At 42.1% G+C, this 19,224-nt stretch overlaps 2 protein-coding genes across 2 annotated transcripts; both read left to right on the top strand.

Annotated features, from left to right (window-relative positions):
* Positions 1-255: 255 nt before the first annotated feature.
* LOC141809215 (keratin, type I cytoskeletal 13-like) lies at positions 256-4,374 on the top strand. Its single transcript, XM_074696116.1, has 8 exons — positions 256-592; positions 799-881; positions 2,591-2,747; positions 3,154-3,315; positions 3,398-3,523; positions 3,738-3,812; positions 3,986-4,134; positions 4,245-4,374. Exons 1-8 carry the CDS (start codon positions 263-265, stop codon positions 4,372-4,374), a joined length of 1,212 nt encoding a protein of 403 aa, XP_074552217.1. The 5' UTR covers positions 256-262.
* An 8,599-nt stretch (positions 4,375-12,973) lies between these two features.
* On the top strand, positions 12,974-16,584 carry LOC141809280 (keratin, type I cytoskeletal 50 kDa-like). The gene is made up of 7 exons (XM_074696245.1): positions 12,974-13,369; positions 14,102-14,184; positions 14,517-14,673; positions 14,861-15,022; positions 15,108-15,233; positions 16,272-16,346; positions 16,435-16,584. The coding sequence occupies exons 1-7, from the start codon at positions 12,974-12,976 to the stop codon at positions 16,582-16,584; spliced, it is 1,149 nt and encodes a 382-aa protein (XP_074552346.1).
* The last annotated feature ends 2,640 nt before the right edge of the window (positions 16,585-19,224 follow it).

The following is a 19,224-nucleotide window of genomic DNA, read 5'->3' on the forward strand; positions in this document are numbered from 1 at the left end:
TTGTCACGCCAGTGAGCAGGTTTGAAGGTTACATTTTTCCCTGACCATCCCTGACACTCCCTGCACAAACCTCCCATGCACATTCCTCCCGTCACGGTGTTTGCTGGTTGATCGACAGCTCTTTGGCTGCAGGAGGCTTAAATAGGAGGCAAGAGATGTGGTGCTCCTCACTCCTCGTTCTCCTCTCTGTATTGCCTGCAGCCACAGCTAAAAGACAAAGTCCATCATGTCTTTCTCCTCAAGAGCCACCATGCAGGGCTCCATGCCCGTCCAGAAAGCCAGGATGGCCCGGAGCGTGCAAGGAGGGGTGAGAGAAGTCCTCATTTCCTCCACCAGTAGCAGTGGGACCTACTCGTCCCCGTTTAGCTTCAGCGCATCCGGCGTAGGCGATGACAGCCTGATCGGAAATGAGAAGTTCACCATGCAGAACCTGAATGACCGCCTGGCCACCTACCTGGCCAAGGTGGGGGCACTGGAGAAGAAGAACGCTGAGCTGGAGCTGAAGATACGGCAGTTTGTGGACAACAAGGTCAGCCCCACCACCAGGGACTACAGCGCCTTCTACGTCACCATCGCTGACCTCACTGAGAAGGTAAGACCCATCCTCATGATCCTCAGCACCAGGCTCATCCTTACAGGTAACAGGTGCAGGGATGTGACTCAGGGCAGAGATTGCTTTAGTGTTGAGCTCATATTTGAAGGATTGAGGGTGATGACTCCCCTTTCTTTCTATCAGTAGCCAACAATATTAAGCTTAGTTAGCATGTTAGTTTCAAAGAGTTGTGTTTGTTTCTCCAGATCCAGGCAGCCATCAAGGTGAACGGAGCCGTCCACCTCAGCATCGACAACGCCCGCCTGGCTGCAGACGACTTCAGGACTAAGTAAGTCTGGATCCCTAGTTCACTGGCTGAGTCAAAGAAAACATCAGTGAGAAAACACTTCCGCTCTGGAGGAATACAACATCCATTTTATTGTCAGTGTACATTGATAAACGCTGTCAGTTGAGTTCTGATTGACAGGCAGCAGCAGGCCGGTTTTAATGTCTCATCAGATAGATCTGACCTCAGGGCGCCATGTCATCATAAATCAGTTTGTAATTACAACAGACGGCTTTAGCTCCGTGCATCAGGATTTAAAGAGCTACAAACTATGAGGTGATACATGACGGTGATACAGACATTTTTCAAGTGGAACCTTGTGAAGAGTTCCAGGAACCTTTAAAGCAGGGGTCCCCAGACTTTTTCCTGTCAGGGCCAAACAACTTTTCCCTTCCCTGATGGGGGGCCAGGGTCAGTTTGTGAAAAAAAGTGTGACAATCGCAGAGGTGTCCAAATGTAATTATTTTTTGCTTCTCAGAAAGCCACACATAACCAAATGTTGATAACCCTTTCTGAGATCTTGAGAGGAAAAATAATCAGAAAATATATAACACTACTAATGAAATATGTAACACTATTTATGAAATAAATAATAACTAAATAGCCCTTTAGGCTAAGAAACCGAACTAAGTGACACTTAGTTACAACACTAATTAGCACAATACATTTTACTACCAGTATGGTTGTGTAACAGGAATTTTTTTTTAAGGGAGGGGTTTCAGATAGGGCACAAACTGCAGAAGGATGGAATAGAAGGTTACATCTATTCATGTGTAAGTCTCGATCACATGGCCAGACTGAAAAAAAAATCATAATGCGCCTCTGGTATTGTTCAGGAGGCCGGGCAAAATGTATCCGGCCCCCGGGCCATGGTTTGGGGACCACTGCTTTAAAGCTTAAGTAGTACTCCTACTGTGTTTAATCAACTTTAAAAAATACTAGAGTAGTTTTTGTAACGTGTATAAGAAATTAGAATGAAATTAAAGAACTATTTTGTTAGTTTTTGTTGTTGTTATGTTGTTGTCAAACTCCCTTAAGCAGGAACTATTGGAGAGATTTTTAGAGAAATAGCATTTTCAAGAACGTCGAGGTACTAATACTGCCATATCAAAGATCTTAGAGTTAGTTGGAGTTAGATAGTCTTTGGAAACAATACTGGTACAATATTGAGAGATTTATTATATATTCAAGAACTATTGGTGTAGTACTTTTTCTTTAAGGTAGAACTTTTAGGTAGTATTCATGCTTTATCGGAGGTTGTCTAACTACCCTTCATACTACCTGAAGAACTCTTAAGGTAGAGCTAAATTAGGGCATTTTTGAAAGGGTAAAATAGCACAAAAAATGTAAAACATAATAATAATAATAATAATAATAATAATAATAATAATAATAATAATAATAATAATAATAACAATAAAAAGAGCTATTGAGTTAGACTGGCACTAATAAAGAAAACTTTTATGAAAACCTAGTACCACTTTATGAGCATAGTATATCAGTACATCATCTGTAGTGGTCACAGCCACAGACAGAGGAATAGGGAAAAGTGCAGAACTGTTAGTTTTTCTAAAGGCAATAGGGTTTTAGTGTTAAAGTGCTTGCTGAGTTCATTTGTTAAGTCTTGTTTCATAAGATGCTTAAACAACAGCTCAGACAAACCACCACACCTGTCAATCACCTGACCCCTCCTTCCGTCTCCTCTCCTGCAGGTACGAAAACGAGCTGGCGATGCGAATGTCTGTGGAGTCGGACATCATTGGACTGAAGAGGGTCCTTGATGATCTGAACGTGGCCAAGACTGATCTGGGCATGCAGATCGAGGGCCTGAAAGAGGAGCTGATCTACCTCAAGAAAAACCACGAGGAGGTGAGGAGCAACATAACGAGGAACACAACTGTTTTAATTATTCTCTTGTTTTTATCACATAAAACACAGAAAATTAGTGGAAAAATAATCTGAATCTTGGTGAGAACTTTTCAGCCTTACACTGGCAGCAGTAGACTTCTGTATGGCACAAGCATCCATAGACTTTCACTAAAGCCTACCAGCTCCCCCTTGAGGCTGTTCTGCTAATTACATTCATACTTCCCTGGTCTATCCTCAGTACTGAGCATATACTGAGCATACAGAGAAAAACCCGCCAGACCCAGTGAAGGAACTTTTGAAAGTTTTAAGTCTTGATTTAAATGTTATTCCTCCATTCTTTTTATTTATAAGAATCATTCATTCCTCTTTTTTGGTCAGACCAATAATATCTGCTGTCCCCCTGCAGGAGATGTTGGCAATGAGGGCTCAGATGAGCGGCCAGGTAAACGTGGAGGTGGATGCCGTTCCACAGGCCGACCTTACTAAGGTTCTTGCTGAAATCAGAGAACAATATGAGGCCCTCGCTGCCAAAAACCAGAGAGACCTCGAGAACTGGTTCCAGGCCAAGGTACCGCTGTGACATCACTTCCTGTGCACACAAGGCTCACCTGTTTTGTTCTGGTATTCATCTGATTTGTGTTTTTGTTCAGTCGGTAGCTCTCAACAAAGAGGTGGTCACTCAGGTGGAAACCTTGAATACATCAAAGACGGAGATCACAGAGGTGAAGCGCACGCTGCAGAATCTGCAGATTGAGCTGCAGACACTGCTTGGCCTGGTGAGTCAGCACACAGAGAACTCTGACAATCTCAGATACCCTCTGTCTAACAGGGGATCCCTACAGACAGATGTGAATCAACAAAGTATGGTGCTTTAAACTGCTGTGAAATCAAAACGATTGGATGAAAACACCAAAATGTACCAGGACGAGTGATGGAAAGCCTTGGAGGGTGTTATTTTTCAACTTAGAAGATTTACGTTTCTCTCTGCAGAAAGCCTCTCTGGAGGGAACACTGGCTGAGACTCAAAACCGTTACGCCATGCAGCTCTCCGGGTATCAGAGTCAGGTGGGACCAGACCAGAGATAGTTTGACTTTTAAAAATAAAAACTCTAATTTGATTTATTTCATCCCGTTAACACTCACTTCCCGTTTATTTCTTCTTCATCGTTTCATTTTGTTTTGCTTCTTCTTCTTTCTGTTTCTCTCTTTCTACCTTCTTTTTGACTTTTATTTTCCAGGTGTCTATACTGGAGGATCAGCTGACACAGCTGAGGGCTGACATGGAGCGGCAGGCACAGGAATACAAGATGCTGCTGGACATCAAGACCAAACTGGAGATGGAGATCGCGGAGTACAGGAGGCTGCTGGACGGAGATGCCTCGAGCAGGTGAGACCCACACTCTGGTGGTTGGAAAGCAGGTCGTCTCACCTCTGCTGGGAGGTTTTGTATTTTTCTCCTTCCTCACAGACTGATCTACTCTCTGATATTGTCGACAGCATCACCTCATCCTCCTCTTCCTCCACCACCTCGACAACCAAGCGAACGGTGACAGTGGTGGAGACGGTGGTTGATGGGAAGGTGGTGTCCTCTTCCTCTACCTCCTCAGCTTCCGTCTTGACCCGCTGAGGTACAGCAGAGAGTTGTTCTTCATCATCAGTTTCCTCATCATCAGTGTGAATCTGATGCTCTGATGTTTGATCAATAAAACAAAGCATATATAAACCTCAGTGTGTGACTAGTTTCCTTTATTTCTCCATAAGTTTCAAATATCCAATCAATATCATAACAAATTACAGTAGTGAGTTATATAAGTATCTAACCAACATGTGATGATAGGATTTTGAAGCATTTATGTTGTTGCCACCTATGTTTTGTTCTTGTTAGAAGTACATGGCTAAATGAGGCTATTTGTTTTGTTTTGTTTTGTAGTTTTGTTTTGTTTTGTTTTGTTTTGTTTTGTTTTGTTTTGTTTTGTTTTGTTTTGTTTTGTTTTGTTTTGGTTTGGTTTGGTTTGGTTAGGTTTGGTTTGGTTTGTTTTGTTTTGTTTTGTTTCGTTTCGTTTCGATTTTTATAAATCACATATTACATGTTTGTGTGTTGAGCAGAGTTTTTACATAACAGTCCCACAAACACGGAGAGTAAACAAATAATCTTTACACTATTTGACCAAATACACAAGATACAAAAAAGCAGTTGCAACAGCAAGAAAAGATTACAAAAATAAAAGATGTGAACAGTTGAGCATAACATCTAAGATACTTCTGTAACAAAAAAAAAAAAAAAGGTGTTGCCCTCTGCTGGTCATTCTGCAGAATTTCTTTTCACTTCCTAATATTTTGGTCCTTTTTTGTGAATCCTACCCATATCTTAATCCTATACATGCGTTAATCTTTCTGGAGTGTATCGTGCAGGCTGGTAAATGCCTGGGATCTCATCGGATTTGATTCTCTGACAGGTGGGATATCCTTTTCAACCCCTCAAGGCTTCATTCCTCAGTTACCTGCAAAGGTTAGAAATTAATACACTTCTCCTTTTTTCCACTCCACTGGTTTTGTCGGCAGTCTTTGCATAATTTGATTTTCACTGATCTTCCCATAAAAAGTGAACAATTTATGTTATATATAGAACCTTCTGAGATGCTGCATATTGATATGAGACCACTACATTTCTTAAACCCATGATGCTTCATATTTTAAAATTTTAGCCACATGAAGGGACACAGCCCACATCATCGAAACGCTGAATCCATTTAAGTGAAAACAAAAAGGCAGGAATATCTGCAGCAGCTCCTAGAAAAATAGAGGAAGATAAACAATTATATCCAAATTTTAGGAATGAAACCAACGTTTTTATGCACAATAACACTGGAAACTAAATAGTAAAAATACTGACCTATAACTTCCTGAACAAAGATTAAGTTTAGTTATTGAACTTTTAGGTCTCACCTATATCAACCTAGCAGGGAGAAATAAAAGGTTAGTACAAAAAATAAGATAAGAAAAAAACCCACATATTTTTAAGAGTGACTATTAAAAGAGCACCTACCCTCTTGTGGAGCTCATTGTTTGCTCTCTAAATTTCTTCATTTTTGCTTTTTTTTCATAAATGACTTTTGGGACATGGAGCTCACATGTGGACTTGTTGTCATACCTATTTTTCCTGACTGAATGATTGTCGACAGACAGAACAGAAACTGACTTGGTTGATTTAGCAAAGTTTCTTTGTGAATCCAGTCTGACGGAAACTGACGTGCACAAAGAAAACCTGAAGGACACACACATACACACGCATGCATAAATGCACACACACTCTTTCACAGTGGTATACATTGACTTGAATAAGGACATCACATCTACTCTGATAAATCCTCCTGAGGCTCTTAATTCAGAATTTTGGAAGTTGAAACCAAGTTTGACCCAAGTTTTCACTTGAGGTCTCAATGATGTCATAAAAAGTTTGGGTCCCCACAAAGCTATAAAAACAAAAATATGTGTTTTAGTTAGCAAATTACTATTTTGATCTCAGCACAAGATGCTAATTTTTTTTATTATCATGCTTAGTGTGGTCATCTGCACAGGGGCTAAGATTGTTGAGCAGTCTAGATCACATCCCATAGGTTCACCCTTAAGCCAGTGGCGTGGATTCGAGGCCTGAGGCCTGTTTCCTGCATGTCAATCTCCAACCTCACTCTGTTTCCTGCTCTGTCCACTTTCCTTTACTCTTTAACTAAAGGCTTAAAAAGACTGAAAAAGTTTTTTTTTTAATGATCATGATTAATTTAGAAAAAAGTGTGGTCATCTTTTTATTGGGGGTTTAGCTAAATATAGCTATTACTATTGCTAATATTAGCAATAGTAGCTCAGAAAATCTCATACCCAAGGCCACCACCACTTGGCCAAGTAGATGAAAAATGAAGAGACAGGATGAGCAAAATTATTATTAGTTTTTGAATTACTATTTCAGCCACTAGTGTTTCTTGTTAAAGGTCCCATATTCTGCTCCTTTTCTGCAGTTTAATATGGATCATTGATGTCTTCATGAAATGGTAGTAACATGTTTTGGTCCAAAAAGCCAATAAATCAAGCACAGCAGCATTGTTTCCAGGCTCTCATAGCCCTTCTGTTCAGAACGCTCTGATTTAGTGGGCGCAGCCTTCATATGTAAATGAGCCATCGCTGATACCGCCCCGCTTTTCTACGTCACTGAGAGCGGCGCCACGAGCAATGTTTAGAAAACAGCGACGCTTGTTTACTGTAACATTACAGGCTGAAACAACAGGCTAACCACAGCTAAAGTTAGCATCCTGAAGCTAAGACAGAGACAGGGGGCACACTGAGGAAAAGCTCTTACATCTGCTCCACAGCGCACAGCATTTAAAATACTCACATTTCCAGGGTCCGAGGTTTGTTGGCTTATGGTTGGTAATGCGCCTGGATTCAGGACCAGTCTATTCCCTAGCCCTCTGTTGTACTGTCCAAAGCTGGAAAAGCAGTCGGCCGTGAAGTGACTAGCACACACATGCACAGTTTTACTGAGTGTAGCTGGCACATTTCCTGATATATGAACTCAAGCCACTTAGACTTGTCTTCTTCCGAGATGAGGAGCTTGTGCATGGAACTATGTGGCTGTTTACAGCCCAAAACAGAGTAGTGATGGCTTTTTAACTTTGGCATTCTCTCCCCATCTGCTGGAGAGGAATCTCTTCAGCAGATGGCAGGGGAGTGGGCAGGGTGGAGGTTCGGGGATAACTGCTGATTGGTCAAAAAAGGGAATCGCTGACGTACACAAATCCCCAAAATCCAAACAGCTCATTTTAGATCAGGATTTTACATTCATAAGCACTACTAAGTACAGGTTTGGTCATTAAATATCACATTTTATGGGCTGGGAGGAAAGCCAAAGACCCACAAATTTCACTAAAAGACTTCATAAAGTGATTTTTGCATAATATGGGACCTTTAAGACTATTGCAGAACCCTCAGCCCTTGCCTTCAGAAAAACTGGTGGAGTCACACATCACAGATAACAGCTCAAAGAACATAACCTTGGTTTCATACAGAATATAATAAAAACAGACGGTGGACACATTGGAAACTGCAGGTTTTAGCACCTCCACACTGTCTTTTTTTCACAACCAGAGGAACCATCTTGTTCATTACAAAAGTTTTCTGTTTAACATACTTCATCATCACTTTTAACTCAACTTGCCCTGAAAAATCCAGGAACAGAGACCTCAAAACCCGGTGTTATGCATGAATGAAAAAAATAAAGTAGACTTAATCAGGATCACAACTTAAACTAAAACTCTCCAATGAATTTGTGAATAAACGGGGTGTGTGCTGAAAAACAGCTTTGTGATTTGTTAAATACTTTCCCAACTTCCCCTCCCAAAGACATCAATCATGTCTTTTTTGATTCTGCTTCGTGGTTGATTGAATTAGCCTCCAGGAGTTTGGTGACCTCTTAGAAGCAGTAGTAGAAACGTAATTTGAATGAAGTTTGACTCGTAGTAGATCATTTATCAGCCCTTCCCCTGCTTTAAGTGATCTGTCACACCTTCAGCATTATATAAGTCTACATTTTGTGCATAAATCTGATCATTTCTGCTAACTGACACTCTGCCCTTGGCTAATTCTTCTCTGAAGCTACAGCGGAGCTCAGTGTGTGGATAGAAAAATGAAAAAAAAAAAAAGCACTTCACAGGGTATGGGTTCAGCTATATGGTCTATACGCAGCCATGGCAGGTGACATGCCAGCAAAAAACACAATGTGCATTCATGAGGAACATAAGATGGTGTGCCCCTTTTAAGACCGTTGTTTTTTCTAGGTGAACCAGAAAGAAGACCTTTTTGCCCTTTACTGTCTGTCTGTCAGAAGTGGTAAAACTGGAAATGTACTTGTGAACTTCTTTCATAACTTTAGTTCGACATCACAGCGCACACAGTCTCAGTAGAAACTGTTCATTAACACACACCCAGTGCAGTGACAGGATATTACACTAAATACTAGTTATTATTGAGTGACAGTTGTTGCAAGGACTGGAACTATATCTTGTCAATCAAAAGTCAGTGCAAAGGCAAAAATACAGCAAGCACTGAAGGAAGTGTTCCCTGCAGCCGGTTGATTGGTGATGCTCTGACTATAAATCGCTTTAAATATCAATATTTTTTTCTCTGGAGATATTTCTTATTAAGTGTGGTGTCCCTCTGGCTCATCAGTTATGCTTTCTTTCCTTTTAATGCAGATGTGTGGAATAGATGGGTGTGCCCATTCCATCAACCTGACAGAAGATATATGGACCCAGTGCTCCCTGTCACTGAAAAAGCTGCTACCCAGGTTCTTTCAGGAAGACTTCTCTTCAAGGCCTGTTTTTTTTTTCTCTTGCATACAATCATTTCTGCTCACCCACTATTCAAACTTATGTCCACTCAGGGAAACTCCAGTCAAGGCCAGTGTTCACTACAGTTAGGGGCCTGTTTCCACTACAATCACGGCATGTGTCCACCAAGATAAGGGCCTGTGTCCACTACACGAGGTGCCTGTGTCCACTAGGGCAAGGGCCTTTGTTCAATAAAGCAAGGGCCTATGGCCACTGCTATAAGAGCCCATGCCTTCTACAGTTAGAGTTTGAGTCCACTGAGGATAGGCCTGTGTTCACTTCAGTATAGGCCTGTAACCAGTACATTTAAGGATTGTGTCTACAACAATGAGGGCCTGTGTCAACTTCAGTAAGGACCTGTGTCTACGACTATAAAGGCCCGTGTCCACTAAAATTATATCCTGTGTCCACAAAGGTAAGGCCCTGTGTCCACTACAATAAGCATCCACTACAGTTGGGCCTGTGCCCTCTTCAGTAAAGGCCTTAGTCCACCAAAATAAGAGCTTGTGTCCACTTCACCTAAGCCCTGTATCAACTACAGTGAAGGCCTGTATCAACATCAGGTAGGTTTGTGTCCTCTTCAGTAAGCCCTTGGTCCACTATAGTATGGGCCTGTGTCCACCCCACTTAAGGCCTGTGTCCACTACATTCAGGGCCTCTTTCCACTGCAGTAAAAGCCTGAGTTAACACTGCAGTTAGGGCCTGCTTTTACTATAGTTAGGGCTGGTGTCCAAAAACAGTTAGTGTCTAAGTACACTAAAGTAAAAGCTTTTGTTCACTACAGTAAGAGGCCATTTACACGACAACGGTTTCAGGGTGAAACGAAAAAGTTTTTGTTCGCGTTTACACGGAAATGGCATTTCAGCCGACCTAAAACGCAAACTTTTGAAAACGGCCTCCAGAGAGGGATTTTTCTGAAACGCTCCCGACACCGTTGCTGTGTAAACAGTAAACCAGTGTTTTCAGTGGAAACGCTGACGTCACACTCTGGCCTCGCTCACGTGCATTCAATAGTACAGCAGTACCGTTGTCAGGATCGTCGTTAGCTACCGTGTTGTGCTTGTGCTGCTCAATCTGCTGACTGTCTTTCAACAAAATATGCATCTTATGCTCCACTTTATAACTTAGTATTCCCCAATACACCAGATGACCATCTCAACTCTACTTCGAAGCCAAAGCGGCTTCTGGACAAGACAGCTATAGCACCACCTACAGGCCTGGCATGCTTACTACAGCGTTTTCAGTCCATCCGCGTTTCCGTGTGAACGCAGATTTTTTCCACTGTGTTTTCACAGCGTTTTAGCGTTTTCAGATGAAACGTTGTCGTGTAAAAAGGGCCTAAGAGTCTATACCCACTACAGCTGTTTTCTGCACCTGCAGTGCTTCTTTCAGATGCACTTGGGTGTGTTCATCATGAAGCGTTTTCGGCTTCAAAAGTCGGATTTGAGTCACAGTGCTCAGTTAAAAAAAAAAAAAGTGAACATCTGGAACAAAACTGAGCCTGACTGAAAACTGATAACTTCACAGAACCAGCATGGACTGAGTTGACGGCTAAGTTGTGAGGAAATGAGGCTTGTCACATCCATGATCCAGTACATAAAGCATTTTGGTCTCTATCTTCATCCAGGAGACTGGAGCCTTTGCTTTTCAGCTTTAGTTGAGTAAGTCTAATGTAAACTTTGTGCCACAGGCTTTCACATTCCTGATTTTGGTAGTTTGTCCACTAACAATGATAAAAGCAAAATTAGATTGAGAATAATAACTCTCCTTTTACAGAGAAACCAGCTCAAACAAGAACAAAAAAGCATAGTTTCCTGCTAGCTTCCACCTGCCACTGTGAAAGGTCAGGTATGAGCTATATGAAATAAAAATACCTGCAGACATGCATGCAGAGACACATGTGCCCACATATCTCCCCCCCGACCAACTATAGGTGCTTTCTGGCTGCAGGCTCGTAGCTGGTGCATGTGACTGCAGATCTCTGCCCATCAATCAGAACTTTTCATTCCCTACATCAAGTCTGCTGCCACATGAACATTCTAAACTGGGTGGGCTTAATAAGTCAAATTGTGAACAGCAGTTTTTAGAATTAAGGAGAGAAATGATCCAGAAACACATAAAGCAACTTCAAACTTGCAAAGTAGTTTACACAGAGGCTTCACTTCTGCTAACTTCTGCAGAGGGGGTCCTAAAATAAAAGGTCCCTATAAATTAATACAATAACTTACAAGATTTAAAAAAAAAGTTGAATTGAGGTCTGATCCAGTCAGGAAATCTAAACCCTGATTGGCTTCAAACATTGGACCTAAAACAGACAAGTAGCTGCTCTTGCACGCAGATGTCTAGTTATAGAGATATGGTGCTGGGTAGTCTTACAGTGGATTGTGTCTTGCTTTTGATCTCCATCCAGACTGTTTTTTCTGCAAACATCCAATCCATCAAATACATGACCGGTCAGTACTGCTCAGCCAGACTAAAGGACCACGACCATTTTAACCAGAACACTTCTCAAGCCAAATACATACAGCTCATACATGTTGAAAAAAAATGTGCAAAAAAAGCAGTGAAACTTACAGGGAGAACAGCGAGTTCATGCTAAACACACACGCACATCACACACATACCACAGCTCCCAGAGACCCGCAGAGTTACCATGACAACTCAACAAACTGAGGCCTGTTCTCTGTTGCTCTCTCAGCTGGGGGCGTTTTCCCACACGCAGCACACCTGAAGAGGGACGCTGTCGGTCCTACAGGTGAGCGCTCGCAGCCATAGGTGTTTCAGTCCCTGCTGCTGCTGCTCTGTGAGCTCGTTGTGCTGACAGAGACAAAACTGCAAGGATCAGGTGTTACATCACAGGGCCAGAGGGGACAACCAGTACTCGAGTACTGAACAGGTCGAAAGTACATGGAATACACACACATTTTCTATAGCACATTTATCTGAGTCTTTAAGGAACTCTGCCGGTAAATGATGGTTAGATGACAGATATAACGGAATAAAAGTCGTTCAATTTACTGCTACTGCTAATGTGCACTGTGCACAGTTAATCATGCATGTATTGCTCACTCTTCAATAGACACTATTGTCTGTGAATCATGAATTATCTTTAATGCATTACTTTTTTTTTTTGCAGTGTATCTTCTAGTGCAATGTACAATATGCATCAGCTGTAGTGCAATATAAAGTTGAGTTTTTCATTGTTTACATCATGCTTTTATCTATGCTGCAATATCGAATCATATGTAGTATAGAGATGCACAGTGCAACATACATCGTCTAACATGCAGTATCTCTACTTTCTCCGTGGTCTACCTTAATGATCTCTTAAGTCCCAATATCTGGATTTAAGTTTTAGGAGGAAGATTTTTAGTTGTAGAGTTTTGAATAAGTATCAGTGCTCTCATTGAAATTCATCAAAGCTTAAATTAAATCCCTCCATTCGTGGCCTGGCACTCTGTCAGTCCCGAGATTGACTCATAGATCAGTTTTTTAACATGACTCGACCAGTTTCTTCACTTTGACTTTTGGACCCCTGAAATATGAGCACAGTGAAAGCAAAGTGTTGCAGAATCTACAACATATGCGTCAACCTCCGGGGGTGTGGACCATCAACCCCACCCCTCACCTGCAGCTCTACCCACCCGAGCAGCTTTAAAAGGAGCAAACGGATCCCTCTCTCCTCACTTCTCTCTTCTCTCCTCCACCCGGGGATCAGACAGACAGACAGAAGCCTCCTCTTCACCTTCCATCATCATGACGATGATCATGTCAAGGAGCTCCATGCTGGGCGGCAGCATTGGTGGCGGCATGGGCGGCAGCATTGGCGGTGGTTTCAGTGGTCGCATGAGCTCATACAGCATGACAGGAGGAGCAATAGGCGGAGGTGTCAGGGTCTCCCAGGCCAGCAGGAGCTTCTCATCTGGCGGTGGTATTGGCATGGGCATGGGCATGGGTGGTGGAGCAAGTTCAAGCTTCATGCTCAGTGCAGGTGGAGGTGGAGCCGGAGGTGGTGCTGGAGGTTTCGCCTTTGGCGATGATGACGGCCTGGGCGCCAACGGGAAGTTCACCATGCAGAACCTGAACGACCGTCTGGCCATCTACCTGGCCAAGGTGGCCGCACTGGAGAAGGCGAATGCCGAGCTTGAGCTGAAGATCAAGGCATTTGTGGAGAACAAGGCCGGACCCGCCACCAGGGATTTCTCCAGCTTCCTCGGCTCCATCACAGATCTGCAGGGAAAGGTGAGGAAGAGGGGCAGCATGGGAATTGTTGTTCTCTTTGGGGTGTTCCAGAAACATTTTGTGATGCTTGTCTTCGGTCAGACCCAAGCGAGAGAGACACAACCCCCATATACACTCACAGACCACCTGAAACAGTTGTCTACTCTCTAACTGCGGAATTTTTAATTTCTTACATACAATAATTGTAAATTAAGCTGCAGAAATACACGTGCTGAAAGTATTTTTATCTGTAATTCCTTCCTATCAACTGTAAAATATTGGTTGTACTCAGTATGCACACAGCATTTTGTCCACAGCTGCACTATTTCTCTTTTTTTCTTTGTTTATGAAAATGTCTCTTTGGGCGTTATTATGCATGTGTGTGCGTGCATGTGTAAGCATCACCTGTTTATTCAGTGTAATGTAATTACCAGCTGTTGAGTGATTCAGCTGTAAATATCGTGAAACAAAGAAAACAAAACTATCTACATATGAATAAATATTTGACATTTTCCATTTTAATTTTTACAAATTTGAGTTAGGCTGACATCAGAATAAATATTTTCCTCCTTTGTCTTCCCGTTCGTGTGTGTGTGTGTGTGTGTGTGTGTGTGTGTGTGTGTGTGTGTGTGTGTGTGTGTGTGTGTGTGTGTGTGTCCGTGTGTGTGTGTGTGTGTGTGTGTGTGTGTGTGTGTGTGTGTGTGTGTGTGTGTGTGTGTGTCTGTGTGTGTCTGTGTGTGTGTGTGTGTTCAGATCCAATTAGCCACCCTCGACAGAGCAACAGTCCATCTCAGCATTGACAACGCCAGGCTGGCTCAGGACGACTTCAGAATGAAGTTAGTGTTTTTTATTCTTCTTCTTTGCTGATCTTGAGATCATAAGGTGCATTTCCGCAGCCTCAGAGATGCAGCTGTGTAACAGCAGCAGTATGACTCCTTCTAGTGGTCACTGGGGAGAATGCAGCATCTGGATATAACTATATCAAACTATGAATCAAGAAAGGATCTTCGAAAACTATTCAAGTGTTTCTGCACCTATAGTTTATTTTCATGACTCACATCTTGATTAATTTCCTTCAAAATTTTTACTGATTAAATTCTGGTCAGTATTATTTCCTACTCTCTGAGTCTTTTAAAACCCTGAATAAACACCACAATCACCTCTGCAGGTTTGAGAACGAGCTGTCAATGCGTCAGTCTGTGGAGGCCGACATTGCTGGTCTGAAGATGGTGCTGGGAGAACTGGGCGTGACCAAAACCGACCTGGCCATGCAGATCGAGATGCTGACAGAAGAGCTGGTGACCATGAAGAAGAACCACTCAGAGGTACCTACACCTGTTTAATGCAGAGTAACATCAAAAATGCACCAGCTCCAACTATAGGTTGCCTATTGTTATGAGACTGAGTTTAATTAAGATGGACCACATCGTATCATGCCAGTTGGGAATTAGTCCTGCCCAACAGCCGTACCTTCACGGGTCACAGCACTTTCCTGCCCTCTTCCTCCTGCAGGACCTGGTTGCCATGCGCGCTCAGATGAGCGGACAGGTGAATGTGGAGGTGGACGCCGCCCCTCAGGCTGACCTTACTAAGGTGCTGGAGGAAGTCAGGGAACACTATGAGACTATCGCTGCCAAGAGCCGAAGAGACCTCGAGTCCTGGTTCGTTGCTAAAGTAAGTAGAATAACTCTGACCGTCTCTGCACCTGTACAATTCTACAGTTCTTCTGTCAGACTGACAGTTTGTCTTCTCTCTTCAGTCTACAGCATTATCTGAGGAGATGGCAATGACAGAGGTGACCCTGAAAGCCTCAGGGACCGAGACCAAGGAAGTGAAGAGTCAGCTACAGTCAATAGAGATTGACCTCCAGTCACAGATGAGCATGGTGAGGCTGCAGCACAAATACTGGTGTTTATTAAAAGTAACTAAAATGGCATAAGTAATCCGGATCCTTTTTTATTATCATGACTAATATTACACTTCAAGTTTTCAAGTCTGAACTCATCTAAGTATTTTAATCGCTGTGGGCTGTTAAACAGGATTAAGGTAATCTGCAGGTAAAAGTTTACTTTTAATCTTGCCAAATCAAAGGTTTGGTAAGAAAAAGAAACTGATTAAAAAAAAAGAATAAGAAAAGTATTGGCTTTGCTTTTCTGATACTGCCATCCAAATGTATTATTATTATTATTATTATTAATTATTATTATTATTATTATTATTATTATTATTATTATTATTATTATTATTATTATTATTATTATTATCATTTTTATTGTTACTATTTTTTCTATTTATTTACTTGATTTTTTCTGAAGAAGAAAGCAAGTTCAAGTCAAGCTTTCAGGTGGTATAGGCTGAAAACTTTTCATATAAATCTGTACTTAAGGACAAAAATATTGACAACAAAAGACATATGATGCGTTATTAATTTTCATTTGTTGAAGATATTTTCTTCATAAGGGTTTTTTTGAATATCTAATCTAAATATTTAATTATATTCTTTTTATAACATTATTGTTTTTATGAAATTATTCTTTTTTTTTTATTACCTGTTTAAGTTTCTAACCAGAATTTATCTTTCATATTGTACCAGTACAATAACGGAAACCCTGGTTTTGTTTTTTTCAATAGCCTCTAAAACAGCATGAGTTCAAAAAAGTAAACATGGGGAATAAAGGGTTCTTTCACCAATACATGAGCAGATATCGACACCTGTAAAACTTAAAACGTTAGACCGGCCTGCAGTATACTGAGCAGTTTAAATGTTCTGAGTAATAATCACAAATCATGTTAGTTTAGTTTCGGAGGGGGCAGGGGTTTGTTTGCACCAAACTTTCTCATGTGTGAATCTACTAAACGATTCTCATCTTCACATTCTGATGCTAAGATCTGACATCCACTTTCTGTCTGTGTTGCTCTGCAGAAAGCCTCTCTTGAAGCCAGCCTGGTTGACATCCAGACCCGTTTTGCCTCGCAGTTGAGTGGTTTCCAGGCACAGGTAAGCTGTTCAGACTGCAGGTAGCACAACTCACTCTGTTGGCTGTCTTTTTAGCTTCATCACAGACACTGAGTAAACCTGTGTGCAGGTGATAGCTTTGGAGGCCAGTCTGGTGGCACTGAAAGCTGACCTGGAGCGTCAGGGACACGAGTACGAGATGCTGCTGGACATCAAGTCCAGACTGGAGATGGAAATCGCTCAGTACAGAAAGCTGCTCGATGGAGAGGGAATTGGGTAAGGGAAAATTAAAGATCGTTAATTATTTAATAAATAAGTATTATTTATTATCATATGTATTTGTCATATATTATTTTATGATGATTGATAAATGTATTCATTTTTTTTTTACTATCTCTCTAACTTAATTATCTTTCTTTCTTAGATCTGCAAAGATGTCTGTCGTGTCATCCTCTTCATCCGGTGCCTTGTCCACTGCTTTGGGATCTGCTGCTGCCACAGTAGTCGACTCCGGCAGCATCTCCTCCTCCACCACCACCACCACCACCATTGTCACAAAAGTCATCGAGGAGACCATGGAATCCTAATCTCAAGTCTGTCTGACCCGGGACCAAACTACAACCAATCACCTTCCTGCATGCTGAGCCCAGCTGCAGATCTGTAACTCCTCGTCTTTTTGGCTGAGGTTTAAACCACATCAGCTCGAAAATCTTTTGGTGTTGGAGGGGAAATAAAAGCTTCCTTGTAAGTCTGAGAGGGGGATGAGTTCAACGAATCATCTGTCATGCTGCAAGGAATAAAACTCAGCCAAACTCACACGTGTCTGAATGTTTCTGAAAAAAAAGGGTTCACAAAATGTAATCCAAACAGAAGGTCAAAGCAATGGGCTTTTAAATTTTGAACCATATTTTGTTGAAAAAAGAACTTTTTTCTCAAGCTGCCAAAATGCTTTTAACCAATTTCAGTTTTTCGAAAGTTTCATGAGTTTGGATTGCAAGGCTGGTTAAAAAAATGGCTGGAGCACTCATTAAGTCACCCATAGCCTTGAGGGTTGGTGTGTTTAAATTTTCAAATCATTAGCTGGTTAATTTAAGGAAAGAAAGAAAAAAAGAAAGAAAGAAAGAAAGAAAGAAAGAAAGAAAGAAAGAAAGAAAGAAAGAAAGAAAGAAAAAGACTCGCAGTAGATTAACAACACAAAACTTCTAAGAGTAGACTGAATCAGATGAGGTGGCACCTCGCACTCAGCTGTCACTCAACGAGGCCACGCCCCTAATATCATATCATATTACATACAACTTGTATGTAACTCAAGGAGGTTTACAAAGATTTAACCCTGCAGTTTGTGTGAGTGAAAAAAATGACCTCAAATGGTCAGAGGATTTATTACCTGGCTGTAGAGAAACTTTTGTTTCTGCCTTGAAGGGATTGTGAGGACTTCTTAAAGGGATAGTTCGGGTTTTTTGACATGAACCTGTATGGCATCCTCATCTGTAGTTACGTGTATCAGCGCTGACCAACCCCTGTCAGCGTCCTGTGACCCGAGATCTGGTGCTGTTTTGGTCCAGACGAAAGTAGTCCGGCAACATGGCTGGGGTCGCGAAAAAAAAGCGTTTTTCCTCTTAAAACAAATTGTGTTCAAAAGAGTGATAAATTTGCATCACAAAACTGCAAACTGAAAAAAGTCAGACTTCATTATCTCTTGGCACTACTTTCTGGTTCGTATCACTGCGCCGTGCAGTGCATCCAGCTGACCGGCGCGCGATGTCACTGTCATTACAACTTAAAAAAGTTAACAATAACATGTCTGAATACGACAATGATGAAGATGACATTACATTTAGCACAAAGAGAGCCAAAGGGATATCTTCATGAACCCGAACATACTGATGCTGAAATTGGTCAGATGGTGTTAGAACGGGTAGACAGAGAGAGAAGAGGCACAGTCATGTCGCTCCTGGAGCCACAGCTGGAGCCATGAAAGAGAGGGTGACAGTGACAAACAAATGCTGGTGCACTTGTCAGAAGTATAAAGTCATGCCGACAGAGGTGGAGTGCTACTGCTGCCACAAATGGCACCTCATCATGCCACAGATGCAAGACCTTTCAATTGATGAGAAGGAGGACAGCATTGCGGTTTCTGTCTGCATCACAAACAACTATGACTTCCCTGCACTACTGAATGAGCCCCCCCGAAAAATACCCCCCCCAAAAATTTGTTTTTGCCCAAATTGGACCAGAAACCCAGTTCTGAGAAAGCCCACTGGGGACGCTCCTAGGGACCTCACGGACACACCCTAGAAGTTTCGGAGACCTCAGGCTACGTTTGGTGGAATTACCGCCTATTTGGTGAAAGGCTAAAATCACTTTTAATTTCCCCTGAAAAATAGCTCGCATATAACTGCCTTTTTCTGAAAATTGGACCCAAAACCCGGTTCTGAAAAAACCCACTGGGGACGCTCCTAGGGACCTCACAGACCCACCCTAGGAGTTTCGGAGCCCTCGGGCTACGTTTGGTGGAGTAACGGCCCATTTGGTAAAGGGCTAACAAAAAAAAGCCTAATTTCCCCCAAAAAATAGCTCACAAAAAACTGCTTTTTCTGAAAATTGGACCCAAAACCCGGTTCTGAAAAAACCCACTGGGGACGCATCCTAGGAGTTTCGGAGCCCTCGGGCTACGTTTGGTGGAGCTATGGCCCATTTGGTGAAAGGCTAAAAACAGGCCAAATTTCCCCCGAAAAATAGCCAGCAAAGAAATGAGTATTTCTGAAAATTAGACCCAAATTTCTGTTGTGAGAAAACCCACTGGGGACTATCCTAGGGACCTCACGGACACACCCTAGAAGCTTGGGAGCCCTCGGGCTATGTTTTATGGAGTTGCGGCCATTTGGTGAAAGGCTAAAAACAGGCCTAATTTCCCCCC

Source organism: Halichoeres trimaculatus, unplaced genomic scaffold, assembly GCF_033239565.1.
Source record: "Halichoeres trimaculatus isolate MK-OKI-2021-1 unplaced genomic scaffold, fHalTri1.1 fHalTri1_scaffold_20, whole genome shotgun sequence".
NCBI classification, from domain to species: Eukaryota; Metazoa; Chordata; class Actinopteri; order Labriformes; family Labridae; genus Halichoeres; species Halichoeres trimaculatus.

Excerpts from the sequence above, each read along its gene's own strand:
- LOC141809280 (XM_074696245.1), top strand. The coding sequence starts at position 12,974 with ATGAGCTCATACAGCATGACAGGAGGAGCAATAGGCGGAGGTGTCAGG. Across the intron at positions 14,674-14,860 it reads TGAAGAAGAACCACTCAGAG|GACCTGGTTGCCATGCGCGC; the intron begins GTACCTACACCT and ends TTCCTCCTGCAG. Across the intron at positions 15,234-16,271 it reads TCCAGTCACAGATGAGCATG|AAAGCCTCTCTTGAAGCCAG; the intron begins GTGAGGCTGCAG and ends GTTGCTCTGCAG.
- LOC141809215 (XM_074696116.1), top strand. The coding sequence starts at position 263 with ATGCCCGTCCAGAAAGCCAGGATGGCCCGGAGCGTGCAAGGAGGGGTG. Across the intron at positions 3,813-3,985 it reads TCTCCGGGTATCAGAGTCAG|GTGTCTATACTGGAGGATCA; the intron begins GTGGGACCAGAC and ends TTTATTTTCCAG. Across the intron at positions 4,135-4,244 it reads GACGGAGATGCCTCGAGCAG|CATCACCTCATCCTCCTCTT; the intron begins GTGAGACCCACA and ends TATTGTCGACAG.